Genomic DNA, 25,094 nt, shown 5'->3' with positions numbered 1-25,094 from the left:
AAAATTTCACGACAGTGAGATTAAACCTGATTCTGATTAAAATATCACTGTGCACATTTTTTATATTACTTTCTGAAGGAGAAGAAAATAGTAGTACTAACTGAATTTCCATATGCATCAGTATGGTGGGTAAAACAGCTCTCACTGCTGAATACAAAATATCACTTATGTTCTGTATTAAAAGAAGGAAAAGTACTATGAAGAAAGCCATGAATCGCTTCTTCTGCTGTAATATTAATGCCAGCTACTTTGAATAACATAATTTTTGCAACTTCAATTACTTTGTGCTAGCCGACCAAATGCAAAGGCAGGCAAATAAGGTTAATTCACAGCTCTTCCAGGATGTTAATGAATGACGGAATGGGGTTGAGTCATATCATGGACTGTGTAACCAGTCTTCATGTTCCCACTGTCTCACCTGCCCTGCCATTATTCACTGAAAGACAAATGCCATGCATATTTATAAAACAAAACACAAGCATTACAACATCAAGCCAAGAAAATATTATTCTTCCTTTGAAGTAATGGTAATCACGCATGTCAACTTTAAGACTATTAAATGGTACATATACCAGCCTGTTTGTCATAATTAGCAAATCATGAGGTCAATTAGAAGCTAATTACAACTTGTTATATCTTGATTAGAGGGAAATTATTGCCTGAGAATTTTTTTTAGATCTTTCATCCGCATTTGCCCTTCTAATGATATTCTATCAACATCCATTTGAAATTGAGCGACATTTTCCAGCGGAGTTAGGAAGTGATGATCTCTCTTTACGTTCATACTTGGAAAGTGGATGACATTGGAAAGGCCTTGATCCCTAGCAGTTAGCACATGAAGGTATTCCGACAACACTGTTAGGCAGGAATTTCCATTCTACTCTAGCAAAAATAAATACTTACAAGTCAGGATGGTGTATGGGCTGGGGAATGAACAGATGGTGGAACTGCTGTCCAAATATTGTTGTGCTTTAAGAGAGATAGAGATACAGTATAGAAATAAGCCCTTCGACCTATTTAGTAAATGTACAGCAGTCCAATGTCTTAGGTGGCAGGGCCATGGGTTAAGGACGTGCTATCAAATCAAAAACCTTGCTGTCTATTTTGTGGTACACACTGCAGTTACAGTGAATCAGCTGTGCTGGGAGTGAACTTCGAGGGTGAAAGATGGGGTCCCAACAAGCCTTGTCCTTGTGCTGTTGACACTCAAGTGTTATTGTACCTGCAGGTAACTGGAGAGTATTCCATAATCCTCCGGATTTGTGGCTGGCAGATGTTGGAAGGAATTTTAGCAAGCAGAACACTTCAAAGACCAAATTAAATTTATTATCAAAGTACATATATTTCACCATATACTACCCTGAGATTCTTTTTTTTTGCGGGCATTCACAATAGAACGAAGAAAGTCAATAGAATCAATGAAAAACCACATGCAATAACTAACAAGTAACCAAAGTGCAAAAGAAGACAAACTGCAAATACAAAAAAAGAATAACAATAATAAGTAAATAAATAATACTGAGAACATTAGCAGAATGCTTGAAGATCAGTCCATAGGTTATGTTCAGTGTGGTGGTGAGTGAAGTGATCTACACATAGTGTCCTGTCAGCTCCTGCACCCATATTATGCATTTGGCTGGCCGAGATGAATTTTAGGCTAATTATAGTACCCCGGAAGTTGATTGTTGGCCACTGATAATAAGAAAAAAGATCCCATGGAAAATAAAATATGGGATAATTTTCAAAAGCTTCACTAAAGTAAAACTTATATTTCACTTTTCAAGTGAGTCACCAAGTACTTTGGAATGTATTTTCACACTAGGGCTGTGACTGCTGTGTTTGTTGGATTGGTGTAGATTTTAGAAAGTAGATTTGGCTGGAGAGGAGAAGTAAGCTGGGTACTATAGTAGCTTAGCAGTTAGTGTAATGCTATTAATGCTTGGTGGGGGGGCGGGGGCGTTGGAGCTCAGAGTTCAATTCTGGCACTGTCTATAAGGGTTTGTTTGTTCTCCCTGTGACCACATGGGCTTCCTTCGGATGCATTGGTTTCCTCCAGCAGTCCAAAGGCAAACTGGTTTGTAGGTTAATTGGTCATTGTATATTGTCCTATGATTAGGCTAGTGTTAAATAGGTGGGTTGCTGGGCAGCGTGGCTGATTGGGCCAGAAAGGCCTGTTCCGTGCTGTATTTCCAAATAAATATATAAAATAAAATAAATAATTGGCCTTATATTGCATTCTGGAATTAGGGGAAGATGGAGGAAGTAAAGAGAGAATGAAATCACGTTAAATTTGGAGATAAATGCATCCTACTTAATTAAATTACTTCACCTTTCTAATAAAAAACCATCCAGTTAAATTTTGATGCCAATTAGTAATTTGTTTTAGCAAAGTTCAGTAAAGGTCAACAGTAATTTCTCACATCCTGGAGACAAAGGTTTGAATGTCTAATATTAATTAGGAAGGAGATAAAATAAAAAAAGATTCAGAGAAGTGGATAAGTATCTTTTTTCATTCTAAACTGATTATTTTTATATACGACAAGAACGTCATTCTGATGGAAATCCCCAAGGAAAGGGACAGGTGGCAGGGAAGTAAGTGACAACTTTAGGGGAATTGTACAGGTCTTGCTTCATAGACCCTATCTGATCTAATGGATTAGGAGCAACAGTTGAGCCAAATGATTAATGACACAGGAGTGGATATGGACCGAAAGTGAGGTGAGTGACGGTGAAAGCAGAAGGGAGGGTGAAAGGCCTAAACGGAAATTTGAAAGGAGAAAATCTTGGGTAGTGCTACATCCTGAAACAAAGATGAAGTAAGAAAGGAGACTGATATCATGACATGGAAGCCATTTAACATTCAAGTGACTGAACGAAGAGATTAGTTATTTCCATCACAAGATTCATTGTTGGTGATTCACATCTCTGTCACATCATTCCAAAATAGCCATAAAGCTCCTACTTTACTCCCAAATCTCTGTGGTATGTTGAAGTTTTTAGAAGAGTGAAAAACGTTGCTCCCTTTGGCCTGGCTCCAGGGTCCATACAGACATCCAAATGGACCCCTTTTTTTAAGGTCTATGAATTAAACTCAGGGGTTATTAATTTGCCACTTCAGTTTTCATTGCCACGTATATAACTTTGTTGTTCTTGAAAAAAAGAACATCAGCACCTTTTCTATGTTTTCAATGAAGCATTGGATTGTATGGCACAGTAACGGGCTCTTTCAGCCCACCTCTGTCATGCTAAACTTGATGACTGAGCTCACAACTCCTTTAGGTTTCTTCCCTATCACTAGAAGTGGAGGAGGCTGATATGGGGTATCGAGGTATTCAAAATTACAGGAGTAGGCAATAGGAAATTAATTCCCCATAGAGGAGCAACTTAAAAATAAAGGGCACAAGTTTCAGATGAATCTGAGGAAGATTTTTTCATTCAGAGTGTGTTTGGAATCTGGCATGTAATGCCTGAATAGCTGCCAAAGAAGAACAGGGTGAGCTGCCTTGATGACTATTGCCCAGTAACACTCATATCTGCAGTGCAGAAATGCTTTGACAGCTTGGCCATGGCTAGAACTAACTCCTGCCCAAGCAAGAACCTGGACATCTACAATTTGCATACTGCCACAACAGGTCTACAGTGGACACAATCTAACTAGCTCTTCATTCGGATTTGGTGCACCTGGGCAGCAACAAAACATATGTCAGGCTGCTACTTAACAACTTACAACTTGGTGTTCAACGCCATAACAATCAAAGAGCTTCAAAGCTGTGACTCTGTGCCAGCCTCCGCAACTGGATCCCTGACTTCATTATTGGATGATCAGAGTAAATGTGGATCAGTAATAACATCTCCTCCGCACTGATAATCAACACAAGCACACCTGAAGGATGTGTGTTTAGGCCACTTCTCCATTCTCTCTACACTTGACTGTGTGGGCAGGCACAGATCAAAATCATCTCTAAATTCGCCGATAACATCACCGTTGTTGGCAGAATCTCAGATGGTGACAAGGGGGTGTACAGGAGTGAGACAGATCAGCTGGTTGAGTGGTGTTGCAGCAACAATCAATAGAAAAGAATAAACAGTCGACATTTTGGGCTGAGACCCTCCTTCAGGACTGAGATTGAAGAGGGAAGATGCCAGAAGGAAAAGGTGGGGAAGGGGAAAGAAGCCAGCTGGAAGATGATAGGTGAAGCCTAGTATACGGGAAAGGTCAGGGCTGGAAAAGAAAGAATGCATTAGGAGAGGAGAGTGGATCATAGGCGAGTGGGAAAGAGGAGGGGACCCAGAGGGGAGTAATAGGCAGGTGAGAAGAAGTAAAAGATCAGAGTGGGTAACAGGGGAGGGGTGGTGAATTATTTGCACCAGGAGAAGAAATCAATATTCATGCCATCAGATTGGAGGGTACCCAAATGGAATATAATGTGTTACTTTTCCTCCAGTGCATAAGATCAGAAAAGGCTCCAGAGCATGGTAAACTCAGTTACATTACAGGCAAAACCCTCCCTGCCAATGAGGATATCTTGAAGAAGGAGGCATCCATCATTAGAAACTTTCACTATTCGGGACATATCATTTTTATGTTAATTCCACTGGGGAAGAAGTACAGAAGTCACACTCAACGTTTTAAGAATAGCTTCTACTCTTCTGCCATCCTATTTCTAAACAGCCTATGAACCCATGAGCACTACCTTGTAATTCTGCTTTTGCTCTCTTATTTATTTTTGTAACCTAACAGTAATTTTATGTCTTGCACTATACTAGTGCCCTAAAACAACACACTTCACAACATACATCAATGTTAATAAACTCAATTCTGATACTTACACACTTAAAAAGTACCTAGACAAGCATGTGAATCACAAAGCATGCATGGCTGTGGACTATGTGCTGGTAAATGAGATGAGCATAGCTAGGTATATAATGGATGGCGTGAGCCTGGTGGGCCAATGAACTTGACTCTAATCTGCAGAATGTTTCTCCTGAGGCAAAGTTTAGAATAAATAAACCTAATGAATGCACAACTTGGCTGAATGGAACAGCATAAATGCAAACTTATTTCTTCTAAGAATTCTTTCCTTCCTAACACTCCCAAGCTTCTGCTCTTGTTGACATGTTCCTGACAGCTGGACAATGCCCGAGAACTTATAGGTCAATAAACCATTCCTCCATCTGCACCAACTATTTCAGTATATCTGAGATTACATGGATAATCAATATGTACAGAAATGTGCAGAGAATTGTAGTGGGATAAAGGACTTGATAAGTGGTGAAAAAGGAGAGATATAGCAAAACAATGATGAATGTGATTAACCTTACAAAACCTAACCCCAAACAAGGTCTTATCATTGAATCATAGTATGCGTGCTTAAGTTGGTAACTCAAATGAGTGGCTGGCAGAACTTGTTATTTCTGGAAAAAAAAATGTAAGATATTTTCACTGTGTTGAGGGAATATTTGGCTCATTAACACTCCAACTTGGTTTTTGCAATATGCAGTTGCAAAATGCTATTATCAAATCCAATGTCATTGTGTGTTTTAAATATAATAAACACTATGCTCAAGGTATGCTTGTGACCTAGAAAGTTTCTTTAAGGTAATTAACTACCTCCAATTCTATTCCTTTGTAAATCCAAAGCTTGTAGCTGCATACAAATCACCCAAGTCTATTCTTTATTTAGAAATACAAATCAATAAAATTATTTCCATTCCTTAATATAATTTCTGATATTGTTGTAGCAGTCCACTCTTATCATTTAGCCTGTCGAACTACCTCATCTCTTATTTTAAAAAAGGTTTGTGCAGAATCCTCCAGAGACTAGGCACTGCTTTTGGCTTTATACTAGTTTTATACTATACTTTTCAATTCTGGTTTAGCTGAATCAGTTACTTTTGTATTAATCAATGTCATGGAGAGTGTAATGCTGGAAAGTACCAGCAAATTCATGCAGCACCCAGATGGCAAAAAAGATTTGTAATTCTCTTGGAAAATTATTGCATTCAAATATTTGGAAAGCAGTTCTTTATACACATGGAGCAGGCTTTTACAACACCTTCATGTTTGGAGGGCAGTTGGGAGTATTTTGTGTGGTGTTAAGTAATACGACTGAAACCGAGAAAAGCTTCTACGTAGATTCTGCTTCAAGAACAGCAGTGGCAGAATATTTTACCAGTTTTTAAAAAAAATCGTTCACTGCTGCAAGTATAACTTATCAAAGTTGTTCTATTTACATGTCTTTCTCATCTCCTGTCATTATTGGGTTCACTGCAAAACTCTAAAATCAGAAGGATATTTTAAGCCCTATCCAATATAGTTACCTATAGATACAAGTGGCAGAAACTGTAGTTCTGATGGAGATTGAGGTGCCAGACGAGATTGAAAGGTCAGGATGTCAAGGCCCAAGGCAAGGTACGGGCTAATTAAGATCACTGCTCCAAGACATTTACACAGCTCTGCGCTGAACTCTCTTGTGGACTTTAGTTCAGAGCCACTATTTGCTTGCAGTTACTGTTTGCATGATTTTTTTTTCATTGCATATTGGATGTTCAGCGGTCTTCTTTTTATGGGTTATTTTATTATTTTATGTTCTTATGGACATGATGTAGTTCTTTATTTTCTGCACATTGGGTGTTAGACAGTTTTTTTTTCATATATATGGGTTTGCTTTTTGGTTTCTTTGTTTTGTGGCTGCTTGTTCAGAGATGAATCTCATGGTTGTATAATGTACTTTACTGGGGAGGTTATACTGTATCGAACTACTCTTCAAGGACCAGCTTATATCCCTGTCTAGTCCCTGCAACAAGGTCTAGCTACCAATACCCACGATTTAAGTTGTGAGACCCCATCCCTCCAAGAAGGGGCTGCTTCCAGTTAAGGAAGTACTTTAAACACAGTTATTTTATTTTAAGTGATACACATTTAAATTTAGCCAAGTAGTTCTGAACATGCATTTAACACTGAGAAAAGATTTCTGGTTTATAAGACTTACAAATTACAAACGATTTCTAAACACAGGTACAATCCTTACGTATTAAAAGAACATGCCAATGAGTTGCAGAGGAATAAGTCATCCGTTGCAGAAACTGAAGGCTGATGAATGCATTCGAGTTCTTCTTTCTGCCACCCGTCTTTCTGACATTTTCCTTGTCATTCCTAATAATCCACAATACTTCCTACCATTTAAATTGCTTTGCTACTAGTTATCTGCATGTGATGTTTTTCAGATATCTTTGCTGGGACAAAATAATTCACACAGATGTTTTAAAAGCTACTGGGACCAGAGATCCCAAACATCCAAAATTAGTGCTATCTAGTCTCTCAGTGCATAAATATCACAACTATTGATTGATCACTTATATTTGTGACCATATTTGTTGTGCTAAGTGACAAAATCAGTCTAGTTATAGAATGGAGTCATAGGACGCGACAGCCCAGAAACAGGCCCTTTGGCCCATCTGTTCCATGCCAAACCATTAACCTGCCTAGTCCCATCAACCTACATTTTGGCCCATAGCCCTCCGTACCCCTCCCATTCATGCACCTATCCAAATTTCCCTTAAATGTTGAAATCAAACTGCATCCACCATTTATGATGGCAGCTCGTACCACACTCTCACCACCCTCTTAGTGAAAAACTTCTCCCTGATGTCCCTCGAAAACATTTCACCTCAACCATGTCCTCCAGTTATAGTCTCACCCAAACTCAGTGGAAAAAGCTTGCTTGTATTTAGCCTATCTATACTCCTCAACAAATTTGTATAACTCTCCCATCACTTACTACGTTCTAGGGAATTAAAATCCTAACCTATTGAACTTTTTCCTATAACTCAGGGCCTCAAGTCCTGGCTACATCATTATAAATGTTCTCTGCACTCATTCAACCTTATTTACACCTTTCCTGTAGGTAGGTGACCAAAACTGTACACAGGTACTCCAAATTAGGCCTCAACAATGTCTTATACAATTTCAACATAACATTCCAACTCCTAGTACTCAATACCTGATTTATGAAGGCAAATGTGCCAAAAGCTTTCTTTATGACTCTCTCTACCTGTGACACTACTTTCAATGAATTATGGACATGTATTCCCAGATCCCACTGTTCTACCACTCTCCTCAGTGCCCTACCACTCACTGTATTAGACCTGGATTGATTGGTCCTGCCAAAGTGCGACATCTCACATTTGTCTGCATTAAATTCAATCTGCCATTTTCCCAGCTGGTCCAGATCCTACTGCAAGCTTTGATAGTCTTCCTCATTGTACCCTATACCCAATCTTGGTGTCATTCACAAATTTGCTAATCTAGTTTAAACACATTATCACCCAGGTCATTGATATAGGAAATAAGCAACAACGGATCCAGCACTGATCCATGCAGCATACCATTAGTCACAGGCTTTCAGCCAGAGAGACCACCATCTCTTACCACTCTTTGACTTCTCCCACCACTCTTTGGCTTCTTCCATGAAGCCAATGCCTAATCCAATTGACTACCTCATCTAGAATGCCAAGCAACTGAACCTTCTAGACCAACCTCCCATGTGGGACCTTGTCAAAAGCCTTGGTAAAATCCACATAGGCAACATTCGCTTCATCAACTTTCCTGATAAATTCCTCAAAAAATTCCATAAGATTGGTTCTACACGATCTGCCACACACAAAGCCATGTTGACTATCTTTAATCAGTCCCTGTCTATCCACATGCTTACAGTATATAGAATACTTAGAATATTTTCCAGTAACTTTGCCGTTATTGATGTTAGTCTCACTGACCCATAATTTCCTGGCTTATTCCTAGAGCCTTCCTTAAACAATGGAACAACATTAGCTGTCCTCCAATGGTCCAGCACCTCACCTATGGTCGAGGATGTTTTAAATATCTCTGCCAGGGCCCTTGCAATTTCGACACCAGCCTCCCACAGGGTCTGAGGGAACACCTTGTCAAGCCCTAGGTATTTATCCATGCTAATTTTCCTCAAGACAGCAAACACTTCCTCCTCTGAAATCTGTATAGGGTCCATGGCTGTGCTGCTGCTTTGCCTCATTCCCATAAACTCTATGTCCATCTCCCGAGTAAATACAGATGCAAAAAATCTGTTTAAGATCTCCCACATCTCTTTTGGTTCCAGGCATAGATGACCACTCTGATCTTCCAGATGACCAATTTTGTCCCTTGCTCTTAGTACATCTGCAGAAGCTCTTAGCATTCTCCTTCTCCTTGTATGCTAGAGCAACCACACGTGCTTTTCAGCCTTCCTGATTTCTTTCTTGAGTGGTCTCTTGCATTTCTTATACTCCTCAAGTACTTCACTTGTTTCTACCTGCCTATACCTGCTATGCATTTTGTTTTTTTCCTTAACTAGCACCTCAATATCTCTCGAAAACCAAGATTCCATAAATCTCTATTCCTTGCCTTTTATTCTGACAGGAGCATACAGAATCTGTACTCTCAAATTTTCACTTTTGAAGACCTCCCACTTAACAAGCACATCTTTGCCAGAAAACAGACTGTCCCAATTCACATTTACTAGATCCTTCCTGTTAGCATCGAAAATGGCTTTGCTCCAATTTAGAATCTCTACCTGAAGACCAGACCTATCCTTTTCCATAATTAACTTTTCAAATCTAAATAGCATTATTATCACTAGAAGCAAAGAGTTCCCCTACACAAACTTCTGTCACCTGCCCTGTCTCACTCCCTAATAGGAGATCTAGTATCACACTCTCTCGTTTGGACTGATTATGAAAACTTTCCTGGACACATTTGAAGTACCATCCAGCCCTCTTATAATATGGGAGTCCCAGTAAATATGTGAAAATTTAATATCACATACTCTTTATTTCCTGCAGAGCATCAAGAAAGCTCTCCTCTGTCCCAGGATACCGACGGACTTTTACCGCTGTACCATTGAAAGCATACTCACCAACTGCATCTCAGCGTGGTATGGCAATTGTCCTATATCGGACCGCAAAGCACTCCAGTGTGTGGTGAAAACTGCCCAGCGGATTATCGGCACCCAATTGCCCACCATTGAGAACATCTACCATAAACGCTGCCTAGGCAGGGTGAAAAGCATTATCAAGGATGCATCTCACCCTAACCATGGACTTTTTACTCTCCTCCCATCCGGTAGGCACTACAGGAGCCTCTGCTCCTGCACCAGCAGGCACAGGAAGAGCTTCTTCCCTGAGACTGTGACCCTGCTGAACCTCACATCACAGCGCTAAACAGTATTGCACCCATATTGTACTGTCTCAGTACTTTGATATTTGTGTGCTGTAGCACTTACTTTTTATTCGCAGTTATCTTGTAAATAACACTATTCTTTGCATTTCTGGTTAGATGCTAACTGCATTTCTTTGGCTTTGTATCTGTACTTGGCACAATGACAATAAAGTTGAATCTAACCTAATCTAATCTCATAAATTTGTGCTCTTTGCAAGTCTGCAATCTCTGTACAAATTTGCTCCTCTAATTCTTGCAGACTTTTAAGAGGTCTATAATATAATCATATTTATGTGGTCATATGTTTCTTGTTCCTCAGTTCTATTTCTGGCCTCACTAGCATGTGGCATGGGTAGCAATACTGACATCACAGCCCTGGGGATCCTGTTCTTTAACTTAGCATCTAACTCCCTGATCTCACTTTGCAGGACCTCGTAACCCCTTCTACCCATGTTGGTATTGATGTGGACACACTCCCACTTAAGATATGCTCTGGACTCAATCTGAGATGTCCTAGACCCTGGCACCCGGGAGGCAACATATCATTTGGGAATGTCACTCTCATCTACAGATGGTTCCCCTAAACAATGAATTCTCTATCCTGAGAGCTCGCCTCTTCTCCTTCCTTTCCTTTTGAACCTCAGAGCCAGAGTTGGTGCCAGAAACCTGACCACTCTGTTATGTCACCGCCCCCAACAGTATCCAAAGCAGTATACATCTGTTGTTGAGGAGAATGGCAACAGGGGTACTCTCCACAATGGCTGCCTAACCCCTTTCTCCCTCCTGACGGTGACCGAGTTACCTGTGCCCTGCGCCTTTGGTGAAACTGATTCCCTTTAGTTCCTGTTTATGAAACTTCAGCCTCCCGAATGATCTGGAATTTATCCATTTCCAGTTCCAACTCCTTAGCATGGTCTATTAGAAGCAGCAGCTTGATGCACTTCTTGCAGAGGTAGTCATCAGAGACACTGGAGGTATCCGTGTCTTCCCACATCCCTTAGGAAGAGCATTCCATTATCCTGCCTGGTGTGTCCACTGCTCTAAATACACAATAAGTAAAAATAAATTAAAAAAAACCTACCTATGGCCTATACCTCTTCTTGCTGAAGCCTTAAAATGCCAAGCCTCAATTCCCAACTCTGACACTGGCCCACTCACACAATGCCCATTTAAATTTAACTTCTTTTTATTGGATCCTGCAAAGTGCCTAATTATGTGTAATCGAACGTCTCCTCAGCAACTGAAATATACAAAATATGCTGGCTGTTCCTGCTTTCTTCTTTTAAACTCAATCTCCCTCTATGCAATCCAATGTCTCCTCAGGAACTGCGGCACACAAAATGTGCTGACTGTCCCCTCACTACTTTTAAACTTTCCTCCTCTACACAATCAATAATTGTAAGGGTATTGATTATAACCAAAGTTTTGATGACAAACTCTGCCACCTTCTTCAGGGCTGATGACTGGGTAAGTCTGGTCCAGTGGTATTTGTACCCCCATAGTTCATCCCTCCTGATTAGTTAGTCCTCATCAAGGTTTCTGCTCTCCCACCTTGTTTACAATCAAATTCCAATTCTTCCTCAGAGCATGACCTTTGTCTTTGTTAAAATTCTTTTCCTCTAGTTTAATTTCAATGGCTTCCTTTACCAGGTGGTCCCAAAAGCCATTGGTTTGGCACAGTAGTTTTGTTCCATCAAAGTCAATCCTATAGCTATTGCAAATGCAGTGTTCTGCTACGGTCGATTTCTCTGGATAACCCAAATGGATACATCTCCTGTGCTCTTTGATGCAAGTTTCCACCGTGCATCCCAGTCTGGCCGAAATATATATATATACACATACATACATACATACACACACTATATATTATTTATGTATATCCACTGTGTGTTTAAAAATGAGATGACTCAATATAATCATTTCCTTGGATGGTGTTTCAGTTTAAACTCATCTAAAACCTGGAAATATACCCCATGTTAAAAATTCAAAGATATTCTCTTTCAGGTATTTTAAAGTATGCCATCAGGAAAGACAATTGTAATTTGAGCTACAGGGTTTAGATCAATTATTGATTAAAATGGAGGGCTTCTCCTCTCATTGCTTTTACCTTGGCAGGTGTTAACTATCATTTTCATTTGTAATTTCTAGCAATCAAAACATAATAAAGACACCTACTGCTCCTGGTAAAGTTAAATTAACCTGAAATGATGCACTTCACATTTGAGTTGCTTTCTTCAGATCAGTTTTGATGAGTGACAGAGCGGGGTATAATATCATGCTAAGATTTCAAGTGCAATGTAAATAAAGGTACTGAGTGAGTCACAATAATGTTAAATTTGATTTGCATGAAGAACAAAATAGTTGCATTATTTCTAAGATAACACACAGACTGGATTGTGCACTACAGCAGTGCAATAGCAAAGGGTCTCGATATAAAAAAAATAACCCAAGCAGTTCTTCTCCAGTTGATGAATACTAAATAATTATTGCTATTGAAGGGGAAATTTTATGCTGCACTAAAATATAAATATATACATATAGAATTAATGAGTATATAATGTTGTTAATTATATTATTTTGCCAGTACTGATATGGGACAATAATGCTCTGATGATCCTGACAAACAAAATAATTACATTCAATGGTCATTTTATTAGGTATTGTACACCTGCTCGTTAATGCAGATATCTAATCAGCCAAACATGTGACAGCAACTCGCCGATTCTGCTGATTAAAGTGTCCAGGAAGGTTGTAAGGATGAGAGTGGAAGGCGAGCGGGTGTTCAGTATTGTCTGCCCGTGAGTGAACAGTGTCTCATTTTCGCTCTCTGCTTCTGGAGGATGGGGCCTGTGTATGACTGTTCTCCCTCCTTATTTTCGCTTGCTGTTCCCAGATGAAGGTGCCTGAGTTGACTGTTCCCTCCCTCTCTCTTTCACTCGATACTGCTGGAGGATGGTGCCAGAGTCTTGGGTCATTGGCAAGGTTTAATCAATGCAGTTTTTGGATTGGACTCCAGTTCATGTTATGATGTGTTTCTGGTTTCTGGTTGCAACCTTTTTTTGTTGCTATTTCGTGCGATTTTGACTGGGGTGGACAGTCAACAAACAACGCAAGGCTAGATTGAACTAAACTGAGCTGAAGTTGAACATTTCTGGACTGTTTTGCTGGACTCTGGTTTGCTATTCTATATTTTGTGTTCTTTGCTGGTTTTTTCGTCATTTGCATGAATTATTCTTTTGTTCTGCATGTTGGGGGTTTGATATTTTTCTTTGAATGGGTTCCATAATTTTCTTTGTTTCATGGCTATCTATGGGGAGATGTATCTCAGGATTGTATACTGCATAATACTTTGATAATAAACATACTTTGATTCTTTGAATAGACAGTATTTCTTATATATATTTCTTATCATAATTTATAATATTTTTAATATATTGCATTGTACTGCTGACATAGAACAACACATTTCACAACATATGTCAGTGATATTAATCCTGATTCTGATTCTGAAGACCTGCTTAAGCTCTAAATGAACAACTTTAAAGGAATTCAGAGGCACACAACTACAGGCTTCAAGTGACAAAGGGACCAGACTTTCTTTCATTATTACAGCTGGAAATATGCCATATCAAATTCTCATTTATCTATTTGATATTGCTTCATACTCTTAATTATAGTGGGGAAACTTCTGCTAATTTCATTGTGGAGTTGCTAAGAGTTTTACTTGTAACTTTATTTGTCACCTTTATTACTAGTTAGGCTTTAAACAATCCACCAACTGACTTCTTGTGCTTGATATGAATCCTGACCTTTTAGTGAAATTAAATTTTGAGGTTCTCATTATTTTGATGTAACACTAGCAAGGATAAGTGTTAATTAATGATTTTTTTATTCAAAGAAACTAGCCTCAATATGTATTGGTATCAAGCAGTGAATAAGGTGGTCGAGAAACATATTTGCCGATCTATTATAGCAACAGCAAATATTGTAAGGTGCATTGATTGACATGACAAAAGCAAAAATCCCAAAACATTTTGCAACTTTATGTCATGCAAAAAAAAGATCCTGTCCTTAGAGAATAGCTGATAGATCACAGTGTGACAGGGTAATATTCCTCACTGTGACTTCATCAATAGGATATCTGACAGATTTGGTGTGATACATAGCCATGTGCTACAATCAGTGTTATAAACTAGGAGGGTGGGGGAAGGTCAGAGGGAAACCAGTAGTAGCACTGGCGTTTCAGCTGTGGTGCATCAGAATGTGTTGTTACCATCAGGGAGGAGGCACACTACAAGAACCTTAAGATCCACACATAATGTTTTAGGAACAACTCCTTCCCCTCCACCATCAGATTTCTAAACGGTCCATCAACCCATGAATACCTCACTATCTTATATTACTTATTTATTACATATTTCTTTTTGTAACATAGTATTTTTATGTATTGCACTGTACTACTACTGTAAAACAACAAATCTCATGACATTTATCAGTGATAATAAACCTGATTCTGATTCTGTGTGATAAATGAATGCTGAGGCCTAGAAGTCGGATTGATTAACACAGTTTTTGAGACAATTATACAAGAGTAAGTCAATTTTCCCCAGAATAACTTCAAGATGTGATGTTTTCAAATAAAATAGCATCCACTGGGAAACTGGCCCTGTACTTTTGGGTGTGATTCACACAAATGCATTTCACCTAAGATGAATATATCTATTAATCTATTTCAACAGTTTTTAAATCTCTGCATTTCAAAGACCTTTTAAAGCAGCATGTTGTTGGAAGGTCAGGAGAGCTTCGGTACACTTCATCTCTGGGGATGGCTGCAGTACCCAGTTATTATAGTCAAGTCCAGTCATGGGGATAAGAAATACAGTGGGCAGGATCAAGCACTAGCCGGTCTGTTCCAATCCACACTAAATACCCCTCCACTAAGCACTTCTGTCCATCATGGCCTTGATGACCTAATTTCTCCCACTCTCCAGTTGATGAATTCTAATTAGTTACAATACTAAGAAGTAATTCCTCCTCATCTCCATCTTAAATGCGTGACACCTTATTTCATATCACATAAAAGGAGGCCTTTTGTCCACTATTTCAATGCCATCGCTTACGGCTTTATTCATTACAGTATTTTTTAAAATTCCCTACTGACATTAGGAGATTGACAAACACCCAACTGACTCCTACTCAGACTTTCTCCATACAGAGTGTACTGCAAACAAATTTGAACGCTTTCTCCTGCATTCAGTTGCTGATGTACTAAATAGTGCCTAAATCGGTTGATAACACTCCATTACTGCAAAGGTTTTAATGGTCATGGCCCCCGCGACAAAGAGTAGGGCTGGGACCTTTGAGAAAGAGGGAATGAGGCAAAGAGCTCATTCCCAAAGAATCTCAAGAGACACTATGCCCTGTCTGGACCTCACTCATGAACATACATGTGCGTCATTTCATTAAAGTTAGTAGCTAGTTTTGACTTTAGCTACAGACCAATAAAGTGCAAGCTCTCTTCAATTTTTGCTTTATTGTGATACCTATGGAGACAGAAAAAGACTAAGTAGCAAAATCTTAAATGGAAATTATTTTTTTCTGTTGTGATGAGGCTAGTTAAGGATCAAACACAAGGCCTGACATGCACATGAGTGTTGCCTTTGGGAAGTCTAAGGCTCTCTTAGGTTGAGGATAGCTTTCTCTGAGAGGGGCTTTCAGATGCCTGCTGGAGGAAACCTGTGTCTCGGAAGTCAGTGTTACCTTATAGAGCATGCGTTTTATACCAGCTTTGAAGTACTGGTCTTCAAATCACTCTTATCCAGAGATGGTTAAAGGGTGAGCTGGAAGTTGTTGGGGTGAGCTGCAGGATTGTGGTGGGAAACACTGCTGAAACGTTTGGAGCATTGACAGAATCTTCTTTGATATTGGTACTATTATAGGCCCATTACGTAAAATCACAGCTTGCATGTCACTATGTAGCCAAAGTTGAATGGAGACAAATTTTTGAGGGTTTTCAAATGTGAGGAGGATGCTGCTCAATTCGTTTTGACTGACCGAGTCAATGTTCTGTTCAATTTATTTTTGGAGTTTCTGTGCTGTCAACGTGATGTGCATTGAGCCTTGAGGCGGATTGAGTGCACACAGTGATTCAGCGAGCTGCTCTCCAGCCACTAACAGGAGATGGTTGGAGAGGTCTCTTGCGATAACTTTCCATGTGGTGGCAGACAACAGGAAGTTCCCAATTTATTTCCTGCTATCCCTTCTTTCTTGAAGATGGTGAGATTATGGTATTGGTTAAGCCCATGGTTATGCCCTCCTCTTACCAGATGTGCAAGGAGGGGTTGTAAAGTTCTGACTGGACTGATGTTTTGGTCCCTATAGCTTACTAATCACTGACAACAGTAAGAATATTTAGGAGATGAATTGGTGTGTAAAATTAATTAACTGATATGGGAATAGATAGGTTTGGTAAGGGAATCCAGGCCTTTGAGCCTCAAAAGCTGGAAGTATCAATGCTCTAAGCAATAAAAACAGATACTGCTGGAAACACTGAGCAGATCAAGCAACTTCTGTGGAAAGAGGAACAAAGAATCTCTATCCATAGATGCTGCTGAGCAGCATTTTCCTGTTTTTATTTCAGATTTGCATCAGCAGGTTTTTTTTGATTTTCAAATCAAAACAGAAAAAGGATTTGGAAGCAAGTCTGAGAATTTTGAAGTTGAGGTCTATTGTGACTGCTACCCCAGCTTATGGCATTACCTATTTCAACCATCCCCTGAAATCCCAAGTAGACTAACATTTTTGCAACTGCACTGGTGACATAACTGTGCCTATGCAAGTTCAGTATCCTGGAAGAACCTTCATAATTGCAATTATCGACGGCTTTACCTTCCTCACAGTTCTCGCCCTTAAAGCCTGAAGAGCAGATACAAGTTCCAGCTGCACAGGTCCCATGGCCACCACATTCAGGGTCAAAGCATTGCCCAACAGGTACATCACACTCAGCTCCCTTCCAGCCACTGTAGCAGACACAGTTCCCCTTCGCGTATTGTCCGTTCCCACTGCACAGCACTGGACAAGCAACTGGAGAAGCACAGATCGAGGGGAAAAAGAAGCAGACAGACAAAGAAAAATTAATGCTTTTATCTGTGGTGTCCATATACTTCTGTGGCAAAATGCATCATTAAGCAATAATTACACTGAGTTTATATTCTAAACATATGTAATTAAAATTAACAGGATGTAGAGAGGACCTAGTGTCTCTACTGTGATGGAGTCATTTTCATGGATTTAATTTTGACAAATGGCAAACAAATTCAGTGAATTTTCAAATGTGTTCAGTGTGCTGTTCAGTCTTAAGATACTTCCTTGCTTGTACTTTGCAATGCGCAGAGTCTTATACATTTCAATCTTCTGCAATGTTATAATAACAATTGTATAAATAGTATTAATTGGGTAACTGGGATCATTGTGATTTATGGTAATTTAGGAAAGAGTGGTGAAAATGTGAGAGAATATAAGGTTGATTTTAGCTATTAGAGGAATTATGGTGAAAGTAGCTGACACTTTGCCAACCTGTCTGAGCATCAGACTGAAAAGATTTTAATTCCCAGAAACCAAATGAGTCCCCCAACATGACTCCTACTTGAAACTCTGATATTGGTGATGGTAGGTAGATGATGATGAAAGTCAAGAGTGGTGGGGGGGTGGGTAGTGTGGATAAGGTGGGCAAGTAGATTCTGGACCCCCCCTCATCAAGGTAAGTGAACGGGACAGGGAAGGGTGATAGTGGAAGCAGGATTATTCAAGGGCAACTTGTGACAAGCAAGACCCAATATTCCCTTCTGACTCATCAAGATTGCACGGAACAACTAATATCTTCTAGTTAGAAGGCCATAAGACATAGCAGTAGAATTAGGCCATTTGGCCCATTGAGTCTGCTCTGCCATTAATATTACGGCAGATCCTTTTTTTTCCCTCCTCAGCCCCACTCCCCGGCCTTCTCCCCGTAACCTTTGATGTCATGTCCAATCAAGAACCTATCAAGCTCCACCTTAAATACACCCAGCAACCTGGCCTCCACAGCTGCCTGTGGTAATAAATTTCACAAACTCACAACCCTCTGCCTAAAGAAATTTCTCCGCATCTCTGTTTTAAATGGACACCTCTCTGTCCTGAGGCTGTGCCCTCTTGTCCTAAACTCCTCCACCATGGGAAACATCCTTTCCACATCTACTCTGTCTAGGCCTTTCAACATTCAAGAGTTTCAATGAGATCCCCCCTCATCCTTCTAAATTCCGGCGAGTACAGATCCAGAGCTATTAAACGTTCCTCATATGATAACTCTTTCATTCCCGGAAATATCCTTGTGAACGTCCTCTGAGCCTTCTCCAACGCCAGCACATCTTTTCTTAAATGAGGAGCCCAGAACTGTTCACAACAGTCAAGGTGAGGCCTCACCAGTGCCTTATATAGCCTCAGGATCACATGTCCGCTCTTGTACTCTAGACCTCTTGAAATGAATGCTAACATTACTTTTTGGGGTGCAGATCTAAATTATAATTCTACTGCAGTTTCAATGGAGATATGAGGAGGAAAGATGAATTATTGATGTAAAGGACATATTTCACTCTGTCAAACTTGGTGATGATGTAATTATAGAAAAGAGTACAGTCAACGTTTCAGGCCGAGACCCTTCAGCAGGACTGGAGAAGTTAGAGTTAGAAGGTAGGCCTTCTAACCTTCTAACTCTGACTTCTCATTTTTTTTTCTCCAGTCCTGCTGAAGGGACTCAGCCTGAAACATTGACTGCACTCTTAACCATAGATGCTGCCTAGCCTGCTGAGTTCCTCCAGCATTTTATATGTGTTGCTTGGATTTCCAGCATCTGCAGATTTTCTCTTGTTGGTGATGGAATTAGGTGAGTTGTTTTGCTAATGCCTATGGTTTAAAACCACTTCAGTGTTGCAGGTGGCCTCCGTTCATGTGGGTGATAGGTGGTTAAAATCAAATCAAAACCAAACCAGTTCACCGCTGAGACCAAGGTTAAGATATGGTCCAGATGGAAAGTTGAGGAGAATGAAAGTCACTTTTTTTCCTGACAGCTGTCAGAATTCCAAGTGATTCAATGCTAATTCCAGTCAAACCTGAGGGGAAAAGATCAGTCTCAGAGTGACGCCATTTAGAATTCAAAGGTGCACTAAGATATAATTACAACATGATGCTTCATTATGGATTTAGTATTCACTTACTCTGAAAAAGCATCAATTCTTTCTGCTTAAATGGTATATTTCAAATGTGCTGGAGACATGAACATTTTACTCACTTTTTGCATTGTGACTGAACATTTCGTGGCTCTGTGTCACCCCATATTTATATTTTATGATAAACTGACATGTTCAAAATGACTTTCCCTTGGAAATGATAGCACCACATGTAGCACCAAGTTGCAATTTAGGAATACGTCTTATTAAAAACAACGAGTTGACTTTGATTGTCAAATAGATTTTATTACTACAATTTCCAGCCGAATTTTTTTAAGTACAATTTTTATGCATTAAATTTGTCACTTAACATGTTGATTTTAACTGGTCATGTTTGTGCCTGTTGATCTTCTGTTTTACTGCTCTTCTGTGAGAGTGGGAGAGACATTGTTTGCCTTCACAAGTAGATTATGCACAGGAATAGTGTCAAAATGGCGCCTTTCTGACCTTGCATCAGAAGCAACACAAAATACTGCTACGACACGGCTTGAGAGAAAGGCACAAATCAATGAGGCGTCCCTAACAGAAGGAAGGGTTGTTACCAGGTGTGTGCCATCATGTCCTCATGACCCTTCGGGAGTGCTGTGCTGAAGTAAGCAGCAAATTCAACAACATGTAATTAATCCGCTGCGAATTATAATTGATTTAGTTAAAAGGAAACCGTATTCTCTTAAAAACTGAACTGAAGGATGCTGATGTATGTTTAAAAACATGACAGGTGACCCTGGAGAGATCAACAAATTTAAATTCACAGCTGTTTAATTAAGATTTCAGTGAAGTTGTTTGACTTTTTTGAGGTTGTCTGTGATTGATGAGGATAATAATTTTATACACCTGTAACTGAGCTTAAACTGCAGTAAGACTTCATACATGCCACCTCGTTCACTAAACAAAAACGTTGCCAAGCAAATACTTTTGGTTTATTACATCTTCCAGTGTTCTGTGCATAGCTGAGTGGTAGAGTGGGCAATGTACTCACCTCTTTACACTGAGCACTCTGCCCTAGGCAATTATTAAGAGGCAGGTACAAATACAGGACCAGTACAGGTAGGGAATGAAATATATCTGGCAAATGCTCTGCATTTTGGAGTCCCATATGCCAATTTACTCCTCCCTCCTATAACTGGGGTCTTACTGGTGTCTCATGGTTTTAGATTTGCCCACTCACTCTACATGGGTGATTAACGATTACCATTGGGAATTCACTTAATCTTTGTATATTTCAACTTGGGATGATGACAGTGTTTTGATCCACTTGGGAAATATACATTATCAGCCTTAAAACTTGTCAATACCTCACAAATCTTTCAACTGTACCATCAAGGTGATTCTCATATTTATCCTGCATTGCCCTATTATTTTGCAATGTATGTACTGCTCATGGGCTCATGTAGACAGGGAGAGGGTCAATGTGATGTTTTGACTCCATAAACAGAATCTCCCTGACTGATGTATTTTACATTGTACCAATGGGAATATAACATTACCCATGTACTCCTTGCCTGTATTGGGTGGAGTGGGCTGTCAGTGAGGGGAATGCAGTTTTGCCAAAGTAGGTTTAAGTCGCTTGGGAAATGTCTGACATAAATAATACAGAGGCAAATAATACAAAAAGAAAACCTACCCTTGTGCTTAAATTTAGAAAAATGTCGCCGTCCTTGAGTAGAAAGCCATAAACAAACAAGAATGCACAACAAAAATAAAACAGCAAACTCAGCATGAAAACCAATATCTGAGAAGATGAAGCTTAAATACATCTGTACCTGGAAACAGCTTAACCCGGCAAAGGAGAACCTTCCTCTTTCAAGGTAACATATTAATCTATTTGAAGATATTTGAATTTTGGTTATGATCAAATGGTTGGATGTGAAAATTAACCTTTAATATTTCTGGACCAATTTTCACCCAGCCACTGCCTGGTTAAGTTGCTGCAAGGTACCACATCATGGGCTGTTGAAGGACCAAAAGCCGTCAGTTCTCTAACATTAAGTTCCCCATCATTCTCTTCTCTTCTAAAGAACATGATTCATACTGAAGCATGGTCTTGGTGGCAATAACAACCATCCAGTTCCTCACCCAAGCAATTATATATGTGGAATAAGGCAGTGACTGTGGAAAGGAGTTGTGAGGGATTGGACATTGCAGTCAAGACTGATCCAGTCCCCATATGACAACCATACGTGCACATTTTTCAATAACATCCATTAGTTAATAATTGCAAGTAAGATCTATGGTGGAATTTCTCTTTTCTTTTCTCATCTGGGGCAGTGAGGTCAATTGGGTGCCCTCACTGTCACATGGAAAAAAATCAGCAAATATGGGCAGAATCAGTAGTTTTCACTTTTCATTGTTTTTTTTACATCACTAGTCAGTACACTCATTCACAGACCAGCAGGGACCCAATTTTACCGTACATGTTTGTATAAGCATAAAAATTTTGACCATCTAAATTGTTAATTTTAGGGGTAGACATTTAAAAATTGCAAAGAAATGTATATTGAATATTTTCTCCCACAGACAAATTAATTTCATTATTTCAATCTAGTATTGGTATTAGTATTGGCTTATTCTTGTCACATGTACCAAGATACAGTGAAAAACTTGTCTTGCATACTGTTCATAGAGATCAAATCATTACACAGTGCACTGATACAATCTAACCCAGAACAACTTTAAATTAGTAAACTGAAGCTGCCTTCTAAATTGGCATATATACAGTGTAAAATATTTTGCTTATCACTTAGCCACATTTGGCTGCAAATATTGTTTTGTGTACCTTGCATTACAGATTCAGAAAATGATGTGGACCCTAAAGTGGGCCATTGTTCATATTCTTAGATTAGTAATCCTGAGACCTGAACACGCGGGCCTCTAGGCCTTCTTCATCGTTTACGTTGACTTTGAAATAAAAATGAGATACAAGCTTATCATGAGGTCAGAAAACCAGCAGAATTTGCCTTTTAATTGGAGGAAGTTTAGATATGATTTTATGGTTTATTAACAGATATATTACAAAACAGATTATGTAGCTATTTATAATGGAAATCACTGGAAAACTAAAGGGCATATTGGAATTCTATTAATTGGGAAAATGGGATTCACTTCATTGGAATGTTGAACTTGGAATCAATGACAAGTTGTCTTAACTATTTGATAAAAGAATTGCGTCCAATGGCATGATAAATATTGCTGTGAATTTGCCACTTTACGGGAATCTTGTGTTACAGTCAAGATATTATCTTTAACTACAAAATGATGAATTTGGTATGTTTAGAAAATAAATGTCCTTCTATAAATTGTTTTAAAAACTCTTATAAAACAGTATTATTTGAGACCTGCTTGATTTCCCGGCTCAGCTGTGTTCCAGTGGTGAGACTACCTAGTATCTATACTGGGATTCACTCTGAAATCTGCAAACGCATTCATTTCAATGAATATTAGTTGACTGCAGAGAAGCAAGGTAAGTTATTTAGTAATCATTTGTTTAATATTTCTAATTATTCAAGTTATTTTTCTTGCTTTTTTAATCAATTAATACATTTTATGGATCCTGTATTTCAGTATCTAGAATAATTGGATTTATTAGGAGCATATGGAAACAATTAAAGCGTTTTACATCTTTGAGCTAAGGTAAAGGTGAAGGTAAGGTTTTTCCACCTGAGAAAGAACTCAAAAGTCTTTGATGGCACTTGCTTGCACAGGGCTGCATACATTACCTTGGTCAGATGACCACCTTGCTGAAAAGAGTTTAGCTCTTCTAATGTAGGAAACCTCTTTATGGCATGCCTTTGTACTGTAAACATATGTGAAAAACCATAGATATCTCTTTCCAAAAATATCAATTATTTAATCTTTGATTGCTCCTCTGCTGAATTAAAACTAGAGTATGCTAGAAATATTCAGTAGATCAATCAGCAGTTCTAAAAGAGAAAAGTGGCAGCATTTCAGTCTTTGATGTAAAGTAATTGAGGTTAATGCTGTTTCTCTCTCCATATATGCTGCCAGACCTGCTGAGTACTTCAGCATTCTGTTTTTATTTCATATTTCTGACATCTGTAATACATTGATTTTTGTTTGCAGTATTGTTGTAGACTCTAAATTCCAAGATCATTGCATACTGATGTCCAAAAATTTGCAAAACCAAGTGCACTCTTCAGCATGACAGTTGACTGTCTTCTGCAGTGCATCAATACCCCGGAAAGGACAGAGAAATAAAAAAGGCTTTCAGCATCTGAATCTATACAGCATTCAGCTTTCATGCACATCTCACCGACCAATTTTAAACTGAATGTGCTCACTGATTAGAATCTTTTCCTAGATCAAATGCTTGGATTATTATTTACCTAAATGAACAACAAATTACATCTTTTAGTATTGAATTGGGAGCAATTACTTCGGCTGGTTTTCTGATATGATTTCTTGTTCTCTGTCCTTATAATTTTAAGACCTTTAAGATGAAAGAATAGAAGACTTTTTTGACATAGTGCTGGAATTGAGAATTCTGAGGTGGGCTACAGTGTGGTTTCCATAACATCTGGATTTCCATCAATACTTCCACTGACTTGTTTTAATCCTAACATGAGTGGACACTCCAAATGTCTTTTGTCCTCTTCCCTAGTTGATTCTGTTCTGCCTGCAAGAATGATTGCTAAATTAAGGCTAATCCGTGCTAGGTGACGAAGACAGAAATTATTCTGTGGTGTATGTTTCTTCTCCTCATCCTAAATTTCCTTATCCAAAAAATATACCATCTCACCAAGGAACCTTGAACAGATCAATACAATTTGGGGCTTTTATAGGCAGGACTTACTGTGAAATGTTTCTCTTATTTGCAGGTCTGTCAGGGAAAACTTAACTTGGTGCTTTACACTACTTTAGTGACAAGTTGCCATGAAGAAAATATTGTTTGAAAACAAATAGTTATAATCTCTAACATTATCTCTAAAATATATTTCCCTTTTACGACATCAAATTGTTGATCATGAAAAGATTCCATTATGCATGCAGCAGAGTTAAATGGCCTTCACTTAGTAGTAAGATATCAAATGGTACCTTTTGCACAATCAGCCCCATGGAATCCTGGGAAACAGTGACAAACTCCTGACACACACTCTCCATTGCCACGGCAGTTGTGAGGACATTCCTGCACAGAATCTGATAATATCATAAATATGATTAGTAAACAGTTTCTACTCAGTGAATCTTTAATACTTGAAACTTTCCATTGTAATTTAATGGCCTTTTGTTCTGAAAATATCATGCCTAGTGAGACAACATATGTAGATGCTGAGAAATTCTTGTTTTGGCATGAATTTCAAGAACTGACAGGTCATTCTGGACCAGAAACAGAGTTAACATTCATTTTGTTCACCAGAAGAAACTGAGCTAAGAGGCAGCACTCACCAGTGTGATATTTTCATTTTCTACAATTTTGTTGGATTTGATTGAAAATGTCAAGTTAAGGGCATAAGTAAGCACAAGATAATAAAAGGCAACTTTGCTCATCAAATCTGTTCCTTCCACTGACCACGTACAATTTGCCCTCCTGTGGAGTTCATCCAACTGATCTAATCTCAAAGGGAACAGTCTTCAAAATTTCT

The 25,094-nt window shown here is 39.0% G+C and overlaps 1 protein-coding gene across 8 annotated transcripts in view; it reads right to left on the bottom strand.

Moving 5' to 3' along the window:
• Positions 1 to 25,094, bottom strand: part of LOC134349198 (teneurin-2-like) — a 3,136,038-nt gene that overhangs the window by 125,875 nt on the left and 2,985,069 nt on the right. For 6 of the 8 annotated variants that reach the window (XM_063053171.1, XM_063053173.1, XM_063053172.1 and 3 more), the window contains 3 exons: positions 24,547 to 24,648; positions 21,119 to 21,151; positions 17,120 to 17,314 (listed from right to left, as the gene is read on the bottom strand). In XM_063053171.1, the coding sequence (XP_062909241.1) occupies positions 17,120 to 17,314; positions 21,119 to 21,151; positions 24,547 to 24,648 (330 nt within the window). The remainder of the gene's footprint in view (positions 1 to 17,119; positions 17,315 to 21,118; positions 21,152 to 24,546; positions 24,649 to 25,094) is intronic. The other 2 variants (XM_063053178.1, XM_063053175.1) reach the window with 2 other exon arrangements.

The sequence above is a fragment of the Mobula hypostoma genome, chromosome 7 (assembly GCF_963921235.1).
Source record: "Mobula hypostoma chromosome 7, sMobHyp1.1, whole genome shotgun sequence".
NCBI classification, from domain to species: domain Eukaryota; kingdom Metazoa; phylum Chordata; class Chondrichthyes; order Myliobatiformes; family Myliobatidae; genus Mobula; species Mobula hypostoma.
This window is presented reverse-complemented; position numbering and strand designations above follow the sequence as displayed.